The sequence below is a fragment of the Nanorana parkeri genome, unplaced genomic scaffold (genome assembly GCF_000935625.1).
Source record: "Nanorana parkeri isolate BGI_ZX_2015 unplaced genomic scaffold, ASM93562v1 scaffold125, whole genome shotgun sequence".
In the NCBI taxonomy this organism is placed as follows: Eukaryota; Metazoa; Chordata; class Amphibia; order Anura; family Dicroglossidae; genus Nanorana; species Nanorana parkeri.
The window spans coordinates 1,646,988-1,672,912 of record NW_017306393.1 but is presented as its reverse complement, the minus strand read 5'-3'; the positions used below and the strand labels follow the sequence as shown (position 1 = coordinate 1,672,912).

At 44.7% G+C, this 25,925-nt stretch overlaps 2 protein-coding genes across 2 annotated transcripts in view; both read left to right on the top strand.

Moving 5' to 3' along the window:
- Positions 1–5,340, top strand: part of TNFAIP6 (TNF alpha induced protein 6) — a 33,292-nt gene extending 27,952 nt beyond the window's left edge. Inside the window, exon 6 of the mRNA XM_018553607.1 lies at positions 4,832–5,340. Within this exon, the coding sequence (XP_018409109.1) occupies positions 4,832–4,977 (146 nt within the window). The 3' untranslated portion in view covers positions 4,978–5,340. The remainder of the gene's footprint in view (positions 1–4,831) is intronic.
- Positions 5,341–14,808: 9,468 nt separating this feature from the next.
- RIF1 (replication timing regulatory factor 1) overlaps positions 14,809–25,925 on the top strand; it is a 35,108-nt gene continuing 23,991 nt past the window's right edge. Inside the window, exons 1-7 of the mRNA XM_018553594.1 lie at positions 14,809–14,898; positions 17,674–17,792; positions 19,745–19,823; positions 21,255–21,351; positions 22,785–22,915; positions 24,095–24,186; positions 24,763–24,952. Of these exons, the coding sequence (XP_018409096.1) occupies positions 17,686–17,792; positions 19,745–19,823; positions 21,255–21,351; positions 22,785–22,915; positions 24,095–24,186; positions 24,763–24,952 (696 nt within the window). The 5' untranslated portion in view covers positions 14,809–14,898; positions 17,674–17,685. The remainder of the gene's footprint in view (positions 14,899–17,673; positions 17,793–19,744; positions 19,824–21,254; positions 21,352–22,784; positions 22,916–24,094; positions 24,187–24,762; positions 24,953–25,925) is intronic.

Genomic DNA, 25,925 nt, shown 5'->3' with positions numbered 1-25,925 from the left:
AGTTATCAAAACTGAGCATTGAACTGGGGTGAGAGCTCCAAGGTGGCCCACAGGATCCCGTGGGTTGAGTTAGGAGCGGAACGGCTCAGGTAGGTGCCATCAGTCCTTTGGTCTTGGACCCCTTTTGCGGGACACTACCTGCCAATCGGAGGCGGGTTTGTTGGAAGATGGTGGGCGGACCTCAGCCGCGGGGGACAACTTCCACTGTTGCAGGAGAGCAAGGCCTTGCTCCAAGTTAGTGATGGTGTAGAGGTCGTTGTCCCTAGTTATCATGAGCTTGGTCGGGAACCCCCAGTGGTAGAGGATCTTGTTATCTCAGAGGGCCTTTGTGATAGGCACTAGCTTCCTGTGAAGTTGAAGGGTAAATTGAGAGAGGTCAGCAAACACCTGTAGCTTAGCGTAGGTGGCGGGGAGATCAGCTTGGTGCCGCAGTGCCTTAAGCAACCTTTCCCGCACATGGAAAAAGTGAATACGGAGCAGGGTGTCCCTCGGTATGCCATCTGGCAGGTGAGCGGGCTTAGGCAGACGGTGAATGCGTTCAATGGTCAGATCTGGCGGGGAGACATCAGGCAGAACTGCTTGTATGAATGTTTGCACAAAGGTGGACAAGTCGTCGGGACGGACAGACTCAGGGATGCCTCTTTTCTTAATGTTGTTGCGGCGTGACCTATCCTCTAAGTCTGCCACTTTAGTCTGCAGCCATGATATGTCCTCCTCCCTATCGTTATGAGCGTCTACCAGGACGTTCAATGTGTGCAACCCTCTCTCCCACCTCAGTCAGGTCAGATTTAAACTGGCGGACCAAAGCTTGTATATCCGTGTTAAGTGAACTCCTCAAGGACACTAGCATATCCTTAAGGGTGGTGTCAGAGAGGGGTTGGCTGGCTGTGGGGTAGTTCTCTATAGGGGCAAACAATTCCCTCGTGTCGTCCATAGTGTTATTAGAAGGGCTCACCTCTTCCACTAGGCCCGAAAGCCGGGGCCTCGATTTTGCCGGACTCAGCCCTGTTGGAGAAGCAGGCAGCCGTTGTGTCAGCGGGGATGAGCGAGCTCTCATGCTCTCCTGCTCTCCGTCCTGTGAGGAGCGTGAAGACCCCTCCGATCTCTCAGAGCCCTGAGAAGGAGACAGGGGCAGAGGTGCAGCGCCGCGGCAGCCGCCATCTTGCATGGCCTTAGGCTGGGGCCGGCGGAAGAAATCGGTGACCTTACGAGGTCTGGGGCCGTTCCTGCGTTTGCGGGACATCTCCGGTACGCACTTCGGATACCAGCAGCAGTGAGGGTGGCCGGTAGTGATCCCGCTGGTCGCTGTGTTTAGTGTCCGGGCCTGTGGATGGTCGGAGCTCCGGGTCTAAGCAGCCATCTCGTCCACTAGTTGGCCACGCCCCCCCCCACGTTCAATTTTTAATTTAGTCCATATGATCATATTATTATTATTTTTCAGGATTTATATTGCCCCAATAGTTTGTGCAGCGCTTTACAAAATGGGAGGAGACCGTACAGTTGCAATACAATTTCAGTACAGTAGGTTTAGGAGGGCCCTGCTCGTGAGAGCTTACATTCTAGTAAGAGGGGATATTATATGGTAACATTCCTTTAACAGTAGTGAGACACTGCAAAAATCACTCATACCTGGAAACTCACCTTTAGTTATAATGGTATGTCCATGATAAGTGGAGTTATACTATAAAGAAGGACATTTAATATATTTGATATGAAAACTGCAGAAAGTGTAAGCACTTGTATACAGTACATATTTTTGTATAGTTACACTTTAAGTTACCCCCTCCCCCAAAGTTTTAAACTCACCAGTCTTAATGGCAAATGACCCATGATACATGGCTTCTACAAAGTAGTAAATGGGATTTTCTGTGCACATGCAAAGAACATGTTAGGGACTTGCAGGACAGTTTGCACCAGCACCTGTGCAGCTCCTAGTGGACAGATGAGTAAACAACTTAGGGGTTGCTGGGAATTAGATGGGCAACTGTAAAAATAACTATAGGAAAGTATAGTAATCCTTTCAACTCCAGCCAGGGTAAGAGGTTTTATCTGTGACATCATTGGGGAGATTTTCCCTCACTTCTTGGTCCTATGATACCCGTGTATGGGGGGGGGTGCAGTTGTCTCTGGGACAGAAAGGCATTGACAGCAACAAAAACACTGTCAAAAGGTCTAACCCTTCCTCACTCTACTAAAAATATAGACATACATGAAAACCCTTAAGACTTGCTGCTGCCCACTACTTTTTGGTTTCCCACCTAGGTGAGGATGACGTAGGTCAGCTTCCCGCTGCCTCCTGGGATGTGTGACATGGACACAGTTTTTGACCCAGGCATGAAGTATTGCATGATTCTGATCATGTTTGTGCATGTGCATACACTCAGGGCCGGATTTCCCATAAAGCCAAGCAAGGCCAGGCCTCCGGGCAGCAGGGAATAGAGAGGCAGCAGAGGTGTGGAATTCCTAGCTTCCATCGCCCGGGACATACAGTTTCGGGCACCGGGAGCGTAACTGTTTTCCACATTTAGCCCTGCTTTGGGCAAGCAGAGCTAAATGTACAACCACTTGTTTTGTACAAGTGATCTTGGAGAAGATGCCGAGATCACTTGTATGCAGCCTGCAGATCTGCCAACCTGAAAGAAGCAATTTCAGGGAGGTGCCCTCTCACCCCACCATAAACGGAGGGGGGGGTTAGGGGAGGCTGGGAGAGAGCACCCCCCTGAAATGATGGCAGATAGCACAGGAAGCAATAGCTCCTTTGCTATCTGCAAGTTTTTTTTTTCAGAATTTTTTTTTTTTATAGTAGTCTGACAGTTGTCAGTCGTCAGAATAAAAAAAAAGGCATAAGAATGCATAGCTAGCTTCCTATTGGCTATTGCACTTTGCAATAGCCAATAGCAAACTAGCTATTGCACCCGCCCTCTGCTGCTTTCAAACACCAGAAGAGGACCTGATAGAAAAATTCAGGTCCCCCTCTGCTGATTGACAGCAGCAGTGGGTGGGTGCATTACCTAGTTTGCTATTGGCTATTGCAAAGTGCAATAGCCAATAGGAAGCTAGCTATGCATTCATATGCCTTTTTTTTTTCTTTTCTGTCTGACGACGGGCCGCGGCTCCCGATGTCAGAAAATAAAGAAAAACGATCGCAGGGAAAGGTTTATCTGCTCGATCGAGCAGATAAACCTTTCCGGGACGAAGTGTTTCTCTCCCGGGCGTCCGGGAGCCGCTATCTAATAGTGGGAGACTCCCGGAGCGTCCTGGAGGGTTGGGATGTCTGTTCTCCATTGGGTGGGTTTGGCAGGTGGGGGAGCATTGAGGAACCTGGCCTTGGGGCAGCAGAGAGAGTAAATCCGGCCCTGCATACACTGCAACTTTCCTCCGTGTATTGGGGCCCTGCCACAGACCTCTGGCATGTCTGTGTATGCCTGAAATGTGGCAGGGTCAAAATGCATGGTGGAGACCTGCAGTGTATTTGCACATATGCGAGACCCCCCTGCAGGCACCAATACATTGCAGGTCACACATATCTAGCAGAGACCTGCAGCGTGTCTACGCATGTGCAAACAGGAGCTTCAGGATAGTGGTGCAGGAGAGCAGTGCAAAGAAAGCTTCAGCTGCAAGGAAGAGAATGCTGGACTCATGGACTAGTAAGTATGTTTTGCTTTTTTAACAGTTTGGCACAATTGCTGGTGAGATGTTATTAGTTTTTCTCAGGTATGGTGCAGATTCACTTGAATTAACGCAGACATAGACCCCTTTTTAAAAAAAATAATACACCAGAAAGGATGGCATGTGGGTTGTGGAACCCTGCATGTGGATGTGTTGGTTTGCTGCTCAGATAGTGCAGTTCTCTCTTGCTGTCTGACAAGTGGAGGGTCCCTATGATGTCAGGTACACAGATCAAAGTTGTTGAACAGACAATCCCCAGCACTCACAAAGATAAAAGTGTGAGTTCCTTTTGCTTTTATTGGAATCACGTCACATGTACAGTATCCTGGCTTTGATGATACATGGAACGTGATTCCAATAAAAGCAAAAAGAATTCACGCTTTCATCGTGAGTGCGGGTGATCTTCTGTACAACAACTTTGTGTTGGAACTTCTTGCACAGCCTCACAGAGAAACACACGCACACAGTCTGATATGCATGCTGCACATGGCTTGGCTAAAACTGGAAGAATACTACAGCTTTAATTTCTCTACCTTTTTCAATACAACAGATAATCTACCATAGATATATAACAGAACTTATACACACTGCCATCTAGTGACTGAAATGGTATACTGCAGGAGTTGTTGCGATAAACACAGTAATGTGTATTCTAAGACTTTGAGTAACACAGCGCCATCCGTGTCATCCCTGTGTGCACCTCGGATGATAACATAAAGGTCCACACGCTGTATGGAGTGCAGGTGATTTGCTATAACATGTCAAGGTATACAGATCAAAGGCATACTGGCCAATCATGAGCCAAATGGTCTCCAGTCCATATGGCTAAAGGTACAGACACCCGTCTAATGTCAGAGTTGTGGTGACATAAAAAGGCATTGTGTGTGCTGGCAGTGCCATGGCAGCCTAACAATGTCAAAGAAAAGAAAGTCAAATAAAAATGGACATTCCCTTTAAAAAAATAATCACGGTCAGTTTATTTTTCCTACTGTTACAATTTTCCCTTTACACACTTTGGAATTTCACACTAGTTGTGGTCAATCCATAGAAAAAAAAAGATAACATTTTGGTTTGAAAGAGTTCAACCTAAACAGAACTTTAGGAACATTACAAGCTCTTAGTCACACGTCTCCTAAACTTGTGTTTTTCTTGTTGGTTTCAGGGAATGTTATGACGTTAAAATTCATGACAGACAGCTCCATCGTCGGAGGGGGATTTCAAATCAAGTACTCGTTTCTGGAACCACCATCCGGATTGAAATTTGGACTGAGCCTAAACACGATGTTGGAGGCCGTCCCTGACATTTAAGCATTGAGTAAAAACATTAGCACACCAGTTGTTGAGAATGCAGAAATCAAGTGGAATGGCTCAGGCGGTGACTCATCCATCTTTGCTCTGGTGAACGTAGACTGCACTGGGCTCAGGGCCAACCGACTTGAATGGGAGATGACTGAAACACTTAACATCCAAAGGACTTTGATAAATTACTTCTTTCCATGTAATGCAGTTATGATGTTGATTAATAACTAAAAAGCCGCTGCCTCCACATCATCACTACATATGCTGCTGTGTTAAAGGAAACCTGTCTGGAAAAAAACTAGGCCATTGCTGACCTATTTCTGAAAATGCTAGTCGCTTGGTTGTTATGTTGATCCTCTGACTCCAATGCTTTGTGAGTCACTGATTCAAAACAAGTACACAGTCAATAAAGATTCAAGACAAATACTCATGTAATAATATAAAATCATAAAAACAGGTACGCATTTTACTCTAAAAATCACCTACTCATAGACTCTACGATTAAGCAATTTTTAGTGTGAAACACGTCAGAAATCTCTGTTTACCTTTGAGTGCCTGTTTTTGTGAATTTATATTAATAAAAGAGTATTTGATCTTTACTGGAAGTGTGGTCATCCACCATTGTGAGCCCTATGTCTCATTGGCATGCACCCAGGATCAGTGTGGGCCAGGCTTGAGCGATTTCTTAATAGTATTTGAAGTATGCAGCCAGTGAAGTCACAACTACTGACTAGGGATGAGCTCGGGTTCCAGCCATACTTGAGTTAGTCCGAACCCAAAAGGAAGTTGTCATTGACAAAATATGGCCAAATATGGCCATGTGGCCATATAGGTTCAATGACGTCACCAGAATCCTGCCCCTATGTGTACGTGCAGCTGCGGGGAGGGGAATGCTCTGGCTGCAGCTGATTCTGGGTGCAGATGAACCCAAGTTTTGGCCAAACCTGAGCTCATCCTTACTCCCGACCTGCATATTGAAGGCAGGTCAGTGATTCAAGCTACTGAAGTCAGAGGACATGTATGACAGCTAAAAACTAGCCTTTACAGAAGGAGGTCCACTATAGCAGGTGACACAATTCTTTCCTGATGGATTTCCTTTATAAAATAACTTATCTAAGCAATGTTTGTATCTAAAAGGAACTTCTGATAGTATTATTTTTTTTGTTAGGAATACCATTCACCATATCTCCATTTTTCTAACTGGCAGGAATATACGCACAATTTTGCATGCTTTGTTCCTGTGTGTGGCCGATCATATTTGGAAAACAAAGTCTGAAATATTCATACTACAGCAAGTACACTTCTTTGTAGGACATGTTGTGAGTAGGAACTCTCCATACCATAAAGTCCTTAAGCCTCCTAGCAGTCAATAGAAGGGCCCTCTTTGATATTGATAGTGCTTGGCCATGCTGGACAAAATTTCAGCCGTGAGATGCCCTGCAAGCACCAAATGGTTCAACAGAAGTTGATTTAAAAATAGTCTGAGCTGGGTGAAAAATTATCATCCAAACAGTAACTATATCCTATCAGATCCAGTCACCGTTCGGGTATTTTAGGCAGCCACAGTTGCCACAGCTGCTGAATACAATATTCAGCAGTGGAGATTCTTCCATCTATGCTGAATGGGGGAATTGATTAATTGCCTTTTGTTCACCCCATGGTGGTGTTGTGTGTAGCCGTGTATGGCTAGCTTTAGCAGCAAACACAAGCACATAACAGATTGTTATAATTATGTATGGTTGCCCCATGTACATATGTAATTTTGCAGCTACAACTATACCTGGAAACTTGTTTTAAAAAGAACAGAATAGACTATACATACGACATGCTGATCACATTCCCATATATATTTGAAACAAATTACAGGATATACATTTCCTATTATATTAGTAATAAACATTCATAGCTAGATGTCTACCATGTGGATGTTCAGAACATCTACCAAACCTCTGGATCATGTGACAAACAAAAGATGATAATGACCAGGATGACAAAATAGGAAAGATGGAGTCTTGTGCTCATCTGAATGGACATTGTTTGGGGTTCTGTGGTCCATACATGGCCAAACAACCTTTAGATCCAGTCTAAAACAACATAGCTAGTCTATGTATAGGTAGCTTAAAGTAGACCTATGAGAACATAAAATGGGAAACTCCCACCGTAGGCTTATCTTTGAAGGGTAAGAGTACTTCCAAATAAAGTTTACACATCAGGCCCCCCCCCCCCCATGTGCAGCCCATCCTTCCTTATGGAAGGATGCAGCTGCACATGGCTACTCACTGACCTGCAGTGGGCATCCCCAGGTATGTGCAAGTTCACGTCGGCTTGTAGTTGCGTGTAGCCGTGTCCTACCATTGGGAGGTACAGGCAGATGCACGCAATTACACGCAGCACCTGTCCTTCCCAGGAGCAGGTCTCTGCACGGAGCGCGAACACCGTGTGCTTAGCTGTGTGAATGAGCACTGATAGAGCCAACAATGGCAGCTTCCATATTTCTCTTTAGGTCTTTCATATACGTTTCTTCTTAAGTAAAGCTTGGCAGTACCTGAGTTAATTTAAGTGATTATTAATAGCGGGATGTGAATACAGTGCAGAAATAAACAGCCGCCCCTAACAATTCATCTAATTATGTTTTTTTGCCACCTATGTAAAACTGACATTCGGAATGTGATTTTGTCCTAACTTTTGTCTGCTTTAGTCTTATTTAAAAAATAATAATATTATGAGGCCCTATTACTGTATTCTTTGTCATGGTCTCTGTCCATCAACAAAGTTGCTGGATCACAAAGTTGTCTAGATCGCAATGGAATGGCTCTGCACTGTCACCTCCCGAATGACGCCAAGAACACAACTAAACCATTCTGCAATCACCTGGCTAGCAGGTCTGTATTATCTGTAGAAGTCAGTGTTAGAAAAGGTAATTTATGACATTAATTTGGGTAATATTTAATAAAACTATTTCCATGTATTTTCTGTAAATACAGAAAAGTAACCATGTTTGTCTGTGTGTTTATTTACACCTGAATTCATTGTTAGTCAGTTTTATCTAATGGTATTTATTAGGGAAGCACCAATACCGGTTTTTCGGTATCGAGTACGAGTTGTTGAAATAACCAAGCGCAACATATTAGCTCACATCCGAGTACAAGTACCGATACTTTGCTTCCGGTACTCGTCGATACCGATACCGGTGTTTCCGGTCTTTCCGCTGTCATGGAGCCATCTTCCCGGGCAATCTGGCTCCATGTTGTCTAACCTGCTTGATTGAGCTTGGCCAGGAAACCGGCTTCCCAGCCAATTAGCATTGAGCCGGCTTCCCGGCCAATCAGAAAGCCAGGCGGCGAGTAATGACCTTCCATGACTGATGTTTGGGATTCAGCTTTATGTATGGACAGAAGACAGGAAATTTAATGGCACTCAGCGAACCGAACAACAAGGTAGCTGCGGGTGCTCAACACGAATGCCCTACTCACAAAGTGGGTCTTTAGAGTCAGGGCAAGCTCTGAGGCAATGCCACCACCTCTGGAAAATGCTCCACAGTTAACTGTTACCAGTACTGGGTCTGGAAAGCAGCACAAACAGAACTCCTGATTATGCCTGAATGTCACTTCCTGGCTAGTCCTGTAACATCCAAGGGTTATCCTGAGCCAACAGTTTTTTTTGTCAGTGTCCAATCCTCCTGTAGGCAGCAGTATAACCCGAAGGCACAGACTTCCTGTGTTTCTCTATGAACAAAAAAGAAATAGACCTTGGATCTACTATAACAGGGGTAAGCAACCTTATGTTGAAACCTTAGCTGTGCTGAAACTACACATTCCACCATGCCTCTGCTTCTGAAAGTCATGCCTGTGGCTGTCAGAGTCTTGCAGTGCCTCATAAGACTTGTTGTTCCACAACAGTTGGTGTGATGAGGTTACCTACACTGTGCCATAAAGCTGATCTCCGGGCATAAAAATGTTTGATTCCAATTTATTTCTCAATAATCACAAAGAATATGAATTCTCTTTGTGTGTTTCAAGTGCCCTTGGAAACCCAGTTAGTACCTTGTAAAAGCAGTAGTGAAATCTACAGTGTGCAGACAGCAGTTGTAAACTACAGGAGAGGGGGTGGAGAAAAGACCAGTCACCTTCACAAGGAGAGAGAACAGCAATGACCGGTCTTTATTAAAGGAAGCTCCTGCACAGAGGCAAAGTTTCACATTGGACTACTGGGCAGATCTGGAAGAAATACACAAAGGTCACCAAAATTCAAGTATATACATGACTCTTGTACAATATTTGCATGTCCCGGAGTTCAGGGATTTTTGTCAATGGTTACCCTTCATTTACAATGTGCATTTGATTTTTACTTAAAAACTCACTGATGGCGAAGCATGTGACTCACACCTCTTCCTTCCACTTGGCAGTGCTGCTGATCTCAGGAACCCAATGCTATCCCATGCGGGTAGGGAGAGTGTCCCCAGCCCTGAGTAGGTTTCTTCTCCTCAGTCCTGGTGGAGAACAGATCTTTGGAGCAATAAAAGGAAGGAGAAAATAAGTTGCTGGAGGGATCATCCTTAAGGTCCCCACACACCTTTCGATAATCGTACGATAATCGCGGGAATCGTACGATTATCGTAAGGTGTGTGGAAGCCGTGCGACCTCTACTACTGTAAGGTCGCACGACTTTTAACTTACGGACATGTTCGAAAACCCGCCGAGCATCGTACGATGTTCGGCGGGTTTGTGGTATGTTCGTACGATAAAAGCCGTACAGGCCGGTGTGCGCAAGCGCACACTGCCCGTTCGGCATTGCAGTCATCGGAAGCACACCCCTCAGTGGGGCGGGCCTGCGATCATCGCAAGTACGATCTGCCTGTCCAAGATAGGCAGATTGTACGTTTTTTTTAAGGACCTTACAACCATCGCAAGACAAAAGTCTTGCGATGGTTGTAAGGTGTGTGCCCAGCCTTAAAGTGAACCTGTTGCTTTGCCCTGCAAGGGAATGACATAGCAGCAGCTGGCAGTTAGTTGGATCCAACATTCGCAAAGTGTCAGATTCCTATTCACTTTGTAGAGGTTGGAAATAAAATAAGAAACTGCAGTTAAAATAAAAAAATAGGCCACATTTATTACTCTTGAAGTATTAAAAAGCATTAAACCCCCCCAAAAAACAAAGTGTGAATTGGTGAGAGGGTGTCTTTAAACCCCAACTCCAGGCACAATAAACTTACCACGGTTACCACTTTATCCCTAGTAAGTTTATTTTGCTCGGAGTTGGGCTTTAAAAGGAACCTTGCACTCCATACAAGGTCTGCTTTTTAAGTCCCCCTCTAGCTGAAAAGCCTTCTACAACTTCTGCAGGGGAAAAAAAGTAGACAATGATGTCACCCTAAATTCTGTAGTACAGGGGGTGACATCATCATCAACATCAAATTTCATGAGAAAACACTGAAGCTCAGTGCAGGTGCGTGTTCTCACAAGATTTCGGCTACTCAGCATTCTCCAGGATCTTGCAGGAAAGAAGATGATGTCACCCTCACCTAGGCGCCACAGGTGAAGGAAAGGTCAGTAAACTATCTAACTTTACACCCATCAGGTGGGAATTTAGGTCCAATGTCCTCTTGCACCTAACAAACACTACAACTTTCTTAACCACTTGCTGCCCAGAGCAATTTCTTACATTTGCACACACATGATAAAATCAGAATTTTTGGCTAGAAAACAGCTTCAGACCCCCAAACAATTATATATTTTCTGAAAGCAGAGGCCCTGTAGAATAAAAAGATGCTAGTTGCAATTTTCTATGTTGCACGGTATTTGCGCAAATGTTTACCAAATATTTTTAGGATAAAATACACTAAAATAAAATGTAGTGCACAGAAACAGAATACAATGCCCAATTTTTTGGTAAAATATAAAAGACGGGGTCACGCCAGGTAAATAGATACCAAACATGTCAAGTCTTAAAATTGTGTGCGTCTGTGAAACTGCAAAAAAACTACAATAACCAAAATTTCCCGTAGGCGATGCTTTAAAAGCTTTAACGGAGCATCAGTTAAGTGCTAACAGTGATTGATGGGCCTATAATTATTGCTCCTATTTCAACGCTCACGGCGATATGTAACATGTGTGCCACATTTTTTGTTTTTGCACGTAGGCGCATCCGACGTGTGTTTGCGTTGTATGTGCGTGCACGTGGGGAGCGGGGGACTTAAATTTTTTTTATGCATATTTAATTTTCTTTTACTTTCATTTTTATTTTTTTTTACACTCAGGTTTTTTGCTATTGCATAGGGTGCTAACAAGCCCCCTATGTTGTAGCAAATATAATGTGACAGGTTCTCTTTATGATCAGAAATCAAAAGAAACCCATCGCACACCTGCCCGGATAATCCCCTCAAGTATCGGGTGGGTGCCAAGCGACCACGGATGCCTCCGCAAATCAGTATAAATATGAAGAAGTCACTCACACTCCGGCTCAAGTTCAGTCAATATTTTATTGGTCTCTGTGGTGTCACAACATGACGTTTCGGAACCCGTTTGGTCCCTTCACCAGGTCCTCTTTATGGAGACATCAGAGATCTGCCTAACCAGCTTCTTCTTTTGGCTCTAGGAGCCCGCGAATGTGCCCAGTGACACCGGAAGTGATGTAATGTACATCACTTCTGGGTCCAGTGATAGGAGGAGAGCTCAGCGGCTGGAAGCCGCTGATCTCTCCTCCGATCTATCATGGAAGACCCTCCACGCTGGTCCCCAGGGCTCACACGAGGAACAGCAGAGCCCGGGAAGCCGACAGCAGCACCAGCGGCCGCGGATGGGGGGAGTGGGACACGGCGCCGCACTGTACAAGCGATCTGGCGCCTGTATAGATGCCGGATCGCTTGTATTTAAGAACGCGGCAGCCGTGTTCTTGGCATAACCACTTCCAGCAAGGCGTACCTGAAATAGAAGACAATGAATACTTACCTTATCGGCTGCCCAAAGCCACACTGTTACAGAGATCTTCTACTAAAGGCTGCAAGAATATTGACACTTTGGGAAGTGCAGAGGTGGCACTAGGGGTGTATCTACTGCAAGGAAAACTAGGCATTTGCCTAGGGCGGCACTTTCCAGGGGGGCGCCAAAAAATGCTGCCCCTAAACCAGTTAGGTAAGAGAAAAAAATATATAAATTATTCATAAATTACTGCCGGTACCCCTGGACCTGGTGCTTCTTTGACTGGGGCACCAACATGTCCACCCATGCCGCCTACTCCAACATATATGCCGGCTGCAGCTCCTTCCTCTTCCTGGTCAACATGCTGTGCATTGTGCAATGTATTGGTGTGTGTGACCTTCGTCCGGATGCACCGGCAGTTCATGCGCCGGACCTCCCTGTGAAACCGGCACCCAAATCTCTGACTTCAAGCAGCGGAGAAGCTTCCGCAGGACCCCAGGGCTGAGATCCAGATGGTCATCGTGCTCATCGGCACCTCCGTGGTGGTGAGTCCGGGGAAGTGCAGCCTATAAGCTCCGTGCAGGGTTATGTCTCTAGAGCGGGGCATGCTACAGAGCCCAGCGGCCGAGGCAGAAGATGGGTAACTGCAGGATTAGAGGGCCCAGCATATGATGGCAGAAGATCGGTGTTGCAGCTGCAGACGTAAAGACTAGCACAGCATGGCAGGGCAGGAGAAAATGTTTATTGTAGCTGCAGAACTAGGGAGCCCATCAAGCCAGGAATGGAGAAGGTGGCTATTGCAAAGGTAGAACTAGAGCGTCACGCTACGTTGATAGTGCAACCTGTCAGAATCTAGATACACCGTGCACGCTGAATCCCACGACTGACAGGTTATGCAAAATGTCTTAAACAGGAAGGGGTGGGACTAATTTAGATTAGGGATTCGGGGGAGTGCTCGGGTTTAGTCTTGCCTAGGGCAGCACAAAACCAAAATACACCACTGTGGCACAGAGGTCAGCTTCGGAACAATCTCGGTCTGCTCCTCTAAACAAAGAAGCTATATGGGCCTCCCAACCAATCACCTGTGAGTTGGAGCATTCCCCACCCCGCAGCTTATCATGAAGTGGGATGCTTGTACTGACGTCATTAAGTTTGCAAAAGGATGTCACCAGCACACCATTTAAGTGACATCAACAAATTCTGAGCCTGATGAAGGGGATCCTGTGCGGCCCCGAATGTGCTTGTATTGGAATGACAGTACTTCATTAATAATGGACTTTTGTTGATTTCACTCAAATGGCGTGCTGGAGACATCCTTTTGCAAACTTGTATATATTCACGGCGCCATCCGTGGTCACTACGAGCACCCACCAGGATTTCAAGGAGCATCCGGTAAGGAGTGCAGCAAGACACCTATATATTATTGAGCGTATATGACCACATGGTCATATTAGGTAAATGTAATTTACCTAATTTGGGCATGTAGCCATATAAGGTCAATTAAATAGCATGGGCATATGGCCATATAAGGTCAATGACATCACTGCATCCCGCCCCTTTGTTTACCTGCAACTGCAGGCTGGAATTTCTGTCTGAACCTGATTGGGTGGCAGTGGAATGAGTTCTCTATCGTGTTCAGAGGAGCTCAGGTAGGGACCAGGTTCGGTCTGCCAAGGAGCCAAGCCAAGGAAGGTGCCATTTTAGCAACTATTTGGATTACAGTTGCCATGGTGCCGCACATGTGATCGGTTATGACACCAGCCATTTGAGGGCTTAAAAGTTCGGTTGAGAGCTGAAATAAGAACACTGGCAACCTTGATAGCTGGCATGCCTTACAAGTAAATGTTTTGGGAGACGTTAACTTGGTGGGTAAAGTTCATCTTTGCTAACCTCTTTTGGAAAATACCAGTGGCCTGGCCATCCTGCCTACCTCCTGGTACTTTTATACTTATATTTTATACTTTTATTTACTTGGAACAGGTATGCAGATTAGAAAACTCATCCCAAACTCAGATCTCTTTATTGGCATACTGCATAACATAGAAGCAATAGCCAATAGTAGACTAGCTATTGCACCTGCCCGCTGCTGCTGTCAATCAGCAGAGGGGGACCTGAAGTTCTCCATCAGGTCCTCTTCTAGTGATTGACAGCAGCAGAGGGCGGGTGCAATAGCCAGCTTGCTATTGGATATTGCAAATTGAAATAGCCAATAGCAATCTAGCTGTTCATTCCTATGCTTTTTTTTTTTTATTCTGAAGGCAGCAGCTGTCAGAATACAAAAAACCCTCCAAACCAGCAGATCTGCCATCATTTCAGGGGGGTGCTCTCCCCCACACCTCCCTGAAATGAGAAGGGCACCTCCCTGAAATTGCTTTTTTCAGGTTGGGATCCCTGTTTTATACTTATTATATTATTTTATTTACCTGGAAGAAATATGCAGATTAGAAAACTCAGCCCAAAGTCAGATCTTTTTATTGGCATGCTGCAAAACATAAAAGCAAGAGGTCAGCCCTGCAGCCAAGCATCTAGCATTTCCAGGAGGTAAAACCAGCAATGGAAACTTTTAATGTGGTCCATTTGTTCATTTTTTTTAACCCAATATAAGGTTCTATTAGAGTAATGTGAAAGTTAAGTGAATCCTGTGTGAAAACATTGATATAAAGGCCCCTATGCATCTCTCTGGTTGTAATGGTTTCTTTAAAAAGTCAGCTGGTAAGCAGACCGAGCTGCGCCCTCTCTGCAGACAGCTCCTGTCAGTCACCGTCATCGATCAACTCGGCACTCGACTGTCACTGACTTTTCATCCATCTACCCTGAGTGCGAGCGAGTCCTCTCACGAACATCGATGAGCTCGGCGCTCCATTAATCAGGCGCCCTGCTCTCGTCCAATCTGGTGCCTTTTGAGTCGGCGGCAGCGGGAAGAGGCGGGGTCAGCAGAGCGCGGGGAAATCAGGAGGTGGCGGGAGACGGCCGGCGGAGGTCGTGTGTCAGTGGCGGCGGAGTGTGAGCGGAGGTGAGAGATGGCGGAGGACCGCGGTGTTGCTGTATGAGTAAGGCAGAGAGATGTCCCCCTCACCGCTTAGCTGTGAGCAGCGCCAGGCAGAGGCGACCACAACGGCGTCCCTGTCATGAGTGCTGTGTGTCCCAGCTGTGAGGCCTCTGACCGCGGCCGTGACAGGACTACGTATCCCTGCGAGGCCTTGTGTTGTCATATTGATTCTCGGTGCTCTATAGCGGCACCGCACAGTAGACATACCCAGTCCACGGGGCTCTCCGGGCTGATCTGCTTATAGGAACCTTGTCCCTGAAAATGAAAGTTCTGTCAGTAATGGATAATGATGAGTGATTGGATGAATGTTTACAAAGTCACTCAGGAGGACTGATTGGATGGATGCGGTGTCCTCAGATATGATCACAGCAGGGGCCCTTTTTTAAAAGCAAGTGGATCGCAGCAGGGGCCCATTTATTGGGCAGCCAGGTCGCAGCAGGGGCCCATTTATTAGGCAGCCAGGTCGCGCAGGGGCCCATTTATTAGGCAGCCAGATCGTGCAGGGACCTATTTGTGCGGCAGCCACATGAATAAAATAAAGTAAATATTAAATTTTTGCGTTGCAGCCATGACCAGTGCATCATTGGTGCCATGCACAGGCTCCAGCATTGTTTACATCTCAGCTCTGCACCTCTGTATTGGCCCTTAAGGGCCTATTCATACTATGTATTGTGTTAACATAGTGTGTTACTGCTGCCTGTTAATTTTGATTGGGCCGGGAGCTCAGAATGCGATGAAAAGCAAATGTTTTTAACACAACGGACAGCATGGGGCACCACTGCATTGTCGATGCTTTGCCTGCTACTGTAGTAGTGTGTTAGGTTGCCATTAAAAATGCATGTCACTGTGGATTGCGCCTTACTATGCGTTGCAGTATTACCACAAATCATAAATGTCAATGGGCCCCATACAGGCATATGGAGAGAGCAGGTTATGGACAGATTGACCTCTGTTAGTTGGTCCTTTAGGCTCCATTCACACCTATATTTAGGTGCAATTTAGGGGTTCCCGTGTCAGGAACCTGTCACCCATTCAAGTTAATGATCGTGTGACAGCCACCGCATTTGAACGCTGGCACACCGCATGTAAGTCGTATGTGATAAAATTACATGTGGTTAGGAGTCCATTACTATCTCGGGATGTATCATTCGGACATCCAGGGATAGTGAAATGATTACATGCGGTTAGGAATCAATCGCATACATGCGGTGTGCTGGTGTTCTGCCGCTTTGCAATGCAGCTGCTGTCACCCGATCATTAACTTGAATAGGTGACCGCTGCCACTTCTAAGCGGAAGATTAGGGATTCCGGCTGCAGGAAATTGCAAGTTCCTGATGAAGGAATCCCTAACCCCACCTAAAATATAGGTGTGAATGGAGCTTTAGTGTAACACAGGCCTTATGTTCGGCCTAATGATATTTTAAAGTCTATTTTACTCTGTAGATGCACTTTAAAAGCATTGGTTGCACTTTTTATTATCTGCTTGACTGAAAACATTTTATTCTATGTATTTCAGCATCTGTACTAACCTGGGTACACCCTTATTTGTTCTTAGAACTGACACATGCCTTTCAAGAAGTACCACAATGTGGAGAGACTACATTGTATCGCACACTGCTGGAGTGATCACCGTTTAAATTTTTCCCCCCAACTTTATGTGGAATGTACAATGTGTACACTCCATTCAGGTCCCCACATGGAAGCATGATGCACGGCACTGCTGTACAGTTGCATGCAGCGAGCTGCAATAAATCTCTGCCCACTGCTTTGTAGTGTGAATGGGACACACAGGAAATGTGTGTCAATGGGCCCTTAATCTTTTGTATTAGCATAAGTGATGTTAAAAGAGAAATATGGCCAAACCTTTTTTTTTTTGCCAATAGTTCTCTTTTGGACCACAGGAGGACATTTACTAATGCACTCCTGTGACCCAAACTCAGCATCTAGTGGGCTATTGCCTGCTATATGCTGACAACGCACAGCTGCAACAGCACAAACAGTATTGTCAGGATCCACCCTGCTACCTGATTGACAGCTGCCTCGCCAGAGCTTGCTGTACCCACCCCCTCCACTGTGTCTGTCCCTCCAATAAGCACTGGAGGAACAAAAAGAGGGGAGGGGGTAGTGACCAACAGTCAGCGGTCTCTCCAGGGAGAAGAACGAGAGCTGAATGATCAGCAGTTTGTGATTGCTCAGTTCTCGATCTATGGAGCCGACATGTGACAGCTGCAGAGTCACACGACGGTTCAAACTATTGGGAAGAGTATATTTTACTCTACCAATAGTTCTTTAAGGCTGGGTTCACACCATTTTCCGGACAAGATCTGTAACATAGTGCATTGCGTTTTTGCCACGGTTGGAATTAAAAAAGGTTGGTTTTTTTTTTTAGGTTAAAATGGTCTTACAGGTGCATTCCATGGATTTTTTATGCCTTCCAGACCAGACAAAATAGGACAAGCAGTATTTTTCTGTTCTGGAAATGACTGCGCTGGTGGGGGACAGAGGCCAGAAATAGCATGGGGATACATTGGGATGCATTTTGGGTCCGGAAACGGTCTGGTCTGGAGGTAATCTGGATGTGGTGTGAATGGGCCCTTAGCATAAATTTGATTTTCATTACGTATCAATATTTTTTGCGTTTACCAAAAGAGCTACAAACATGCATAATGAAACTTTCATTTCTATTGTAGCAAACCACGGGGCTTATTCCTTGTTGAGTAACTTCTTGTTTCTTTACAGTGGTCTGGGAACATGGCTGCTAATTCAGAAAATGCTCAACTCTTGCCTTTACTAGAGACATTAGAGGACACATCTACCTCGCACACAGAACAGACAGATGCTTATCTCTCTATTGCTAAGTGAGTAAAAAGAACTGAAACATTCCAGATTTCTGCTTTGCTAATATTCCAAGGGACCAGAGTTACTAAAGGACTTGAGGTTGATGACCTAGTAAAATAAATGTTAGTGAAGAGGGTGAACCTGTGTTGATGAAGATTATCCTCTTTGCTCTGTGAACAACCCCTAAAAACAAAGATGTAATATATTGCAGCTTTCCAGTCCTTCCATGTGGTGGCTGCATTCATTTTCCTTTTTTAAGCTTTTCCTTTATTTTCATTTGGTGATTCTGCCACTAACATACTTCCAGTCCCAGGGTGACAAGACAACGGAAACGAGACAGGACTTCACAACCATGCCCGTCTCCTATTCGCTATAACAGAGGGTTGTGGTTCTGTAGTCCTCAGATAGCTGAGGCCAAATGTAACAAAGTTGATACAGGTAGAGAGCACGCTAAGTTAGCGGCTTGCAGGACTTCTGGCAAGAGCAACAGTTTAATTTTTTTTGTTATTAAAACGGATATAACAAAAGGATTTCAACTGTATATTTAAAAGACCAAAAGAGATAAGAGATATATTATATTTTAAATACCTCTTAACCTCAACCTGCCAGCTGTACACATATGTGGCAGCGCAGAATGGGCCTTATTCCACAATAAAAAAAAAAAAGGGTATGTGTTTTGTATCAGTAGTGCATTTAATCAAGCACTGTCTCCAACAGCTCCCAGTGAGAGTGATGATCGGGAGCTGGTAGGATGGGCCCTCAATGATCAATCACATCATCACTGTGACGGCCAGTTTGGATTATTGTCCTCTCTGAATGTGCACCTTTGTTTCTGGGCCCTACTACGAGTACAAATGACAATGCACACATGTGTAATCCCCATTAACGTCACAAGTAAGATTGTGGGGGGAATTTATCAAAACTGGAGCATAGAGAATCTGGAGCAGTTGCCCATGGCAACCAATCAGCATTCACCTTTGATTTTCAAAGCCTCAATGAACAAACTGAAGACAGAAGCTGATTGGTTACCATGCACAGCTGCTTCAGATTCTGCCTGCTCCAGTTTTAATAAATTCCCCTCAATGTGTTTTGGGTTGTTTTTTGGTGTTGGGTCATAGTAATGGCAAAACATTTGTAAAATTATAGTTTTACTATTTTGTTCCAGTTTTCTTTTGGTAAGGAAACAAATTAAGGAGCTATCCATTATCACTAACCCCCAAATGAGGGCCCAATATGTCCTGGAAAAAACAATGCGTACCTGAAGTAGTTGCAAGGATATGTGCAGTTTTACCAACACGTGCGAAAAATGCAAAACTGGATTTGTTTTTTCTTTTGGCATTAAGGGGTTGAATGAATCAACCCCAATGTGTTTATATTCTGATCTCTATAGCTTAAAGGAGAACTATGAGGTGAGTGAAAATCACTCAGCCTCATAGTTCGAGCCGACGTGTGACAATGAAACTCACAGGTCGGCTCTATTGATCGGGAAGTGAGTGAACACATACCGTCGCTCACTTCTCGATCCTATCCCTGCAGAGAGCCGTGACTGTCACTCATAGCTCCCTGCAGGGATACCCCCTCCCCGATCCTTCAGTGCTGACTGGAGGAAGGGCCGGGGGAGGGGGTATGTACAGCTGGCTCTGCCTTTAGATAGACAGAGCCAGGTGTTAATCACGCAGCTGGGTGGATCTCGACAGTAATGTCGGGATCCGTCCTGGCTGCGGCGGTCTCAGTATAGATAGTATAGTAACTGTAGCTCGCGGTATACTGAGCTTTGGGTCACTTGAGAACGCTAGTTTGTCTCCTGTTACCCTGAGGAGAACTATGGGGAAAAGCCCTGACCCCATAGTTCTCCTTTTTTAATAGTGAATACTGCACCAAATAGAACAGCTTATTGCACAATTATAATATTTAGGACAATGTGTACCAGATTGTGTGACAATTTTTAATTTTTTTTTGGTCCTCTTTGTAGCCGTCTTAGTGGAGAAGATGGGAAAGCTTTCAATGTCTTGGTGGGAAAGCAATTCTCCCGTCTCATTCCAGTTTTTAAGGTATGAAGAAAATCAAATCTTTCCTGTGTATATGATTAAACTTGACACGTGTGTGTGATTGATATGGATGAGCGGTTATATTCACCTACCGTTGACACTTAGACCCCATTCACACTGAGCTACATCAGCTCTGATTTGAGGTGAGCGACTTTGAGAGACATTGAGCTACAGTGCACATATTGTCGCACTACGTAGCGCTACTTTTGGCATTTCGCTACATTGGGCTGTATCCAATCAAAAGAGGTCTTCATGTGACATAATTCCTCTTCCTGCTGTTTCCTGTTTCAACATTGAGCTGTGAGATGTGAACAACTCCATTTAAAAGCATAGGGAGAGCTACATTGAGCTGATATTGGACATCGCACAGTGTGAATGGGGTTTAACCCCTTCGTGATTATCGACGTACAGTGTTCGTCGCCAGCATCGGGGCTGTTTAAACAGACTCCCGGCGCCTTTTGCCGCCGGGACTCTGTTTAAACTTGTAAAGCCGACTGTCGGCTTTACAACAGAAGCAATTCTGGCGAGTTACCTGTCGCCAGATCGCTTCTGTGCCCTGAAGAAGGGGCCGGACACCCCCGCCGTGCTTCCCGGCCTCCGTTGCCCCTCCTACGGGACCGGCTTCCTCGGTGTCTGCAGGGAGCTGGGGTGTAGATCGACGAACTTCCGTTCATCGATCCCCTCCCCGTTCTATGGGACCAGGAGCGATGCAGATTGCATCACTTCCGGTCCCTGGGCTGTCAGTACTGGGCTCCTGCAGCCCAGCTATAAGCTATTGAAGGTGACACTGGGGGTCTTTTGGGCCCCCAGCATCACCTTTAAAGAGTACCTGTCACCACCATCTGCTATCACATGGGGGGGCTTGTAAGCACCCCTATGTGATAGTCAAAAAAAAACAAAACCGTTTTTAAAATATAATAAAAAAAAAATTCAAGTCCCCCACGAGCACGCGCGTCGCCACGTAAACACGCATTTGGTGCGCCTACGCATGTAAACGACGTTAAGACCCCATTCACGCTAAGCGGATTGCTGCGCGATATCAGGCATTTTTGCCGCGAGAAGTCGCCGGCCAATGATTTCCAATGGAGCTGTCTTAATGTACAGCTCCATGTCGCAAGTCGCTCCTACAGGACCCTTTTTTCTGCGTATTTTGCACAATTTTTCTATTTTTTTAATGCAGCCCGGCGGATCCGCTTCAAAAGGTATGTCGCTTAGTGTGAATGGGGCCTTATACACTTTTGCCAAAAGTTTTCTAAGAAGTTCCTACTTTGGATTGGTGGTCATAAGCTTTTAATTTCAGCCAACTGCAAGTCAAATGGGAGGCGAAGTTTCACGGTCGCCGCTAAAGATGGCTTTTGTCAGCATAACTATTAGCCAGGATTTTATTGGAGGGTTTCGTTTCACTTGCCAATAATATCACTTTTTATTTTTCAGACGCACATTTCTCACCAGAATTCAGACCTCAGTAATGCAGCACTTCAAACAATGGGATTTTGTGTATTTTACAGTAACATAGCATCCAGCCTATCAGGTATTCCTTTCTGGTCATGATGTTCCCTTTTCTCTAGAGTGAAGTTTATTGCTGCTCTTCGATATTTTCTTGATACCATATGTTGGATTATTAGTGTTACTTGTTTTTGGATGGTGGGCGTTGTTTTGATTTTATTCCGTTTGGGAGAGTTCACCTCACTTCCTCTCTCTCTGGCAAAGAAATGATGGGAGTGGGTATCACTTGTAATGATAACATGATAGAGGTCAGAAGCCTTCCTCGTTTTACTATTAATGTATTTTTTTGCAGTCTGTGTCTCTCCACAGAAAAAAAATGTCTCCAATAGGGCCAAAGACAGCAATAAAATCCTGACGGAATGTCTTCCTTTCCCCGTCTAAAACTGGCGACAGTTGGGATTTAAAGAGCAGGTTGCTTGTACGTTAACACAGTATTCCAATATTCCCCTAAACATACTGGGTGGGGGGGATTTATAAAAACTGGAGAAAAAAGAATTCAGAGCAGTTACCCGTGGCAACCAATCAGCATTCCTCTTCAGTTTGCTCAGGTAAGCTTTGAAAATGAGAGAGAGAACCTGATTGGCTGCAGTGCAAATCGGCTCCAGTTTTGATAAATCTCCCTCCCCATTGTACTTCATCAGCAATAGGCAAAAAGCTTTTCAGACCCCAGCGATTTGACTGTCGTAAACTTGCAGGGTACATTATGTCGTAGACCTATCTCACCTTTGTCATATGGAACCATGAGTGTATAACTCAATACAGTCAAAATGTATCCTCAGTAAATATCAGACGCATTAATATACAGGTATACCTGTATATGTTTGACATTTAAAGAGGAGGCAGTTTTCTTTTCCGGTTTGGATGTGTTGTACGTTCATGCCTCTGACACAAGAATCTTTTAGCTTTTCTGTAGTCTGGTTAACTGACACCCCTTTTTGTTTTAGTTTACTGCTGTTTTCTTACCTGTGGATCATGGTGTACTACATTTAAAAAAAAAGTTTCGGTACAATTAGTTTGCTTTAGACGCGTTTTAAATATTGGGAGATTCTAAATGGCTTATTTCCCTGTGCATGATCAGTGGCTGTAGTTTAACTGGGAACTCCAGGTAAGTCCAAATAAGGGGAATGAGGATGCAAACTACATTTTAGCTCCTTTCTTGCTTGGCCAATGATCCAGATGTCCTGAAAGTCGCCATGCTGAGAACCTAATACAGGTCTTTTCTTTGCCATCGCTTCAATGTATATTTCTCCATGAAAGTCTTAAAATCCAGAAATTAATTTGGGTAACCCGAGGATAAAACTCCCTTGGCCCTGGACATCTGTATTGCCAGTTTCCCTGACTCAGGGTATGTGTTCAGCTGACTCAAATAAAACGTTGTTTTTTTCAAAACAAATCTGAAGTTTCTGTGCACACCGTAGATATGTTCCCCAACACCATTTCTGCATGTTTTTCTTTTAGCAAATGAGGTGCAAGAATTACTGTCGTCACTTAACAGTATTGCTGTTAAAGCATCTGATAAAAACACATGCACAAGAGCACTTTGGGTGATTTCTAAACAGCACTTCTCTGAAGATGACGTTGGAAAGGCGGTGAGTTCTCCAAAAATATATTTGGCCAGTCTGCCATTACAAAAAGTGCTAAATTGCTAATCTCATTAGTAAACTTTAATTGAGCACTCCCTCAGAATGTATTTCATTACTTGAGAACCAGCTCGTAATACCCCTTCATTGCCATTCTTTTGCTACCATTAAACAATGTTGTTTTTTTTTTTTTTTTGAATTCTTTACTATATAATGAAAAAAGCTCTTTCCTTTCTGTTATAACATAAAAATGGCATTATAGTACGTACGCTCCCCAAGATGACCACTTTTTGTAAAGTAGATACCCCAAGGGGAAATGTAAAAACATGCTGTTACTTAGGTGGGTTAAGGAATGGAGCTTGGTAATATTTCACTAAATACAGAGCATTGTTTAGGGCTTGTTCACATCGTGTCAAGCTGCTTTTTTTTTTTCTGCACACGGCTGCACGTGTATGGTGTGAACAGTAAGTACTATCCTTGTCGCACTCCTTACCGATATGTCCCTTGTAGTGGGGGGTGCTCGCAGTGACCGCGGATGGCGCCGTGAATGTCAGCAAAATTGTAGAAATGTCACCAGCACACCAGTTTAAGATAGCAAAAGCTTCATTTATTGAAGTTTTTTTGTCATATGACCAAACAAGCGCTTTCGGGACTGCGCAGGGTCCCTTCATCAGGCTTTAGCATTGACAAGAAGCTTTTGCTATCTTAAAAGGATTGGTGTGCTGGTGACATTTCTACAATTATGGTGTGAACAGGGCACACAGAAAACTATTGTTTTTGCTTGCCCTGTTCATACTGTGCATGTGCAGTGGTTTGTAGAAAAACATAGCTCAACAGACATGGCTTGAACAAGCCCTAATGTACATGTCATAAACCAAGGGGAGGAGGTGAAGGGGTTGATGTACAGGTCACATAAAGTGGGAGGATGGCAGTGTTTACATGTGTAATTGGGCAATCATGAGGCATTTCGCCTGTGGTTTGCACTGTAATAATGATGATAAGACATTTTGTGTATGCCTGGTACATGCAGGTAGCAAATAGTGCTGTTTTTTTTACAGTATGGCAATGTTGAGGTCTTAATGGTTCCTTTATTAGCCCGGGTCCCAGTTTATGCTCCTATTTTTAAAGTTGACTTATTTAAACCAGCAATGTGATTTGGATGGTAACATCAGGTTTTTTGTTTTCCAGGTACCGTCAATACTTTCTACATTAGAAAATGTATTAAATAAAGATGTGCAGTCAGTTGTCATTGCCTACGAAGCACTGAACGTCATTATAAAGTAAGAAATATATTTTATTAGAGGGGTTTTTAGCAAATAGTAATTTGGGGGATATAGATTAAACTTATTTTGTATCTGATGTATTTTATGATATTTACAACCATGGTCACAGCCAAATCTTGAATGCTTGCAGAAGAGCTTATCTTTTTGTAGGTTCTGTGCATTACTAACCATAGTCAGTGCAAGTGGCCATATACTCAAATACTCTGCCTTCAGTGCTTGTCAAATAACCAGAAGCCTGGGCCTTTGTTGCATCATTTCGACTAATGATGATTGGCAAAGCTGATCTCTGACCTGCCACTTCATCATAGCTATGCTTTTGACCACATGCCCTTCACTGATGGTAGTCTGCAACAGAATTATATTAGTGAAAGGTATGTGTTGCAGTCCTTCCATTTTAAATTTGTTTGTTTCCCAAGCAGGACCTTTAGCATGGCCTAAAGAGGACCAATCATAAGAGTTTATGCAAGAATAATTTATGTAAAACTATTTTGCGGGCATGTACTTAGACTCTGTAAAAGCAGACAGAATATGAAATGTTAATCTTAACTTTTTTCTTTGCTTCCCCCTCCCCAGACTTTTGGAACAGACACCTACTCAGATGACAGATGAAGGTGTCCGATGGGCAAAGATTATTCTCCCATTGGTTGTCCACTCTGCACCCAAGGTTCGGTTAAGAGCCGCAACAGCATTAGAGCTCAGTGTGCCGCTCTTGCTTCAGAAGCAGCAGGAGGTGGCAACCTTAACAGAACAGCTTATGACATCTGTGAGTATATCTACATAGACTGCTGTGCATACTTGTAAGATCTACAACCTAACCTTTTTACTGCAGCCTGTAAGTATTAAGGCCGTGACACACTGCACGCGAAGCAGCGCGGAGCGGTGGCGCGCTGCCTTTGCGAGCAGTGTGTCATGTCCCTTTCTTCTCGGCACCTCAGCTTGCGAGACCTCGCAGAGCTGAGCGTGCCGAGATGAACAATTTCAACTGTATAAACCGGCGCGACGGGATGCAAAGTCTGGCCGGTTGTTACAGACAAGCCGATTGGCTGAAGGTGCAGTCAATCATCTGACTGCACTGAGCTCACACACTGCGCGCGAAGCTCTGTGCCGGAGAGCTTTGCTTCGCTCTGCACGGCTTCGTTTGCAGTGTGTCACGGCCTTCAGGGAACATCATGGCTTTTTATTCAGCTGGCTCTATGCTTTATTAGAGGTTAATCAGGAGACTAAGGGCTAGTTCACACCACATCCAGATCACCAGACCAGATTGTTTATGGGCCCAAAATGCATCCTATTGTATCCCCTCTGCTATTTCTGGCCTCTGTTCACACCAGCGCAGTCCGTTCCAGACCAGAAAAATACTGCTGGTCTCATTTTGTCTGGTCTGGAACGCATGGAAATGCATCAAAAATACAAACACACTGGAACACCCATTTTAAGCTTAAACGGCTCTGTAACCTGGCAAAAACGCGACGCACTGCGTTCCGGATCTGGTCCAGAAAATGGTGTGAACCTGGCCCGAGGTACCCAATCACTTCTACAAGCTGGGAATGTTTAGCAGTTTTTTTTTGTTTCTCTTTTACAAAGCGAAATGGCTCTGGCAGCAAAAAGGTTAAATGATCATTACCACCACAGTAGCAATGGAGTGTAAAGTTCAGTTTGCTTACTGTGTTAATGCGCTTGGGAGCTGTAGACTAGTCTTCAGTAATTCAGATTTTATGAAAGCCACAATATAAAGTACT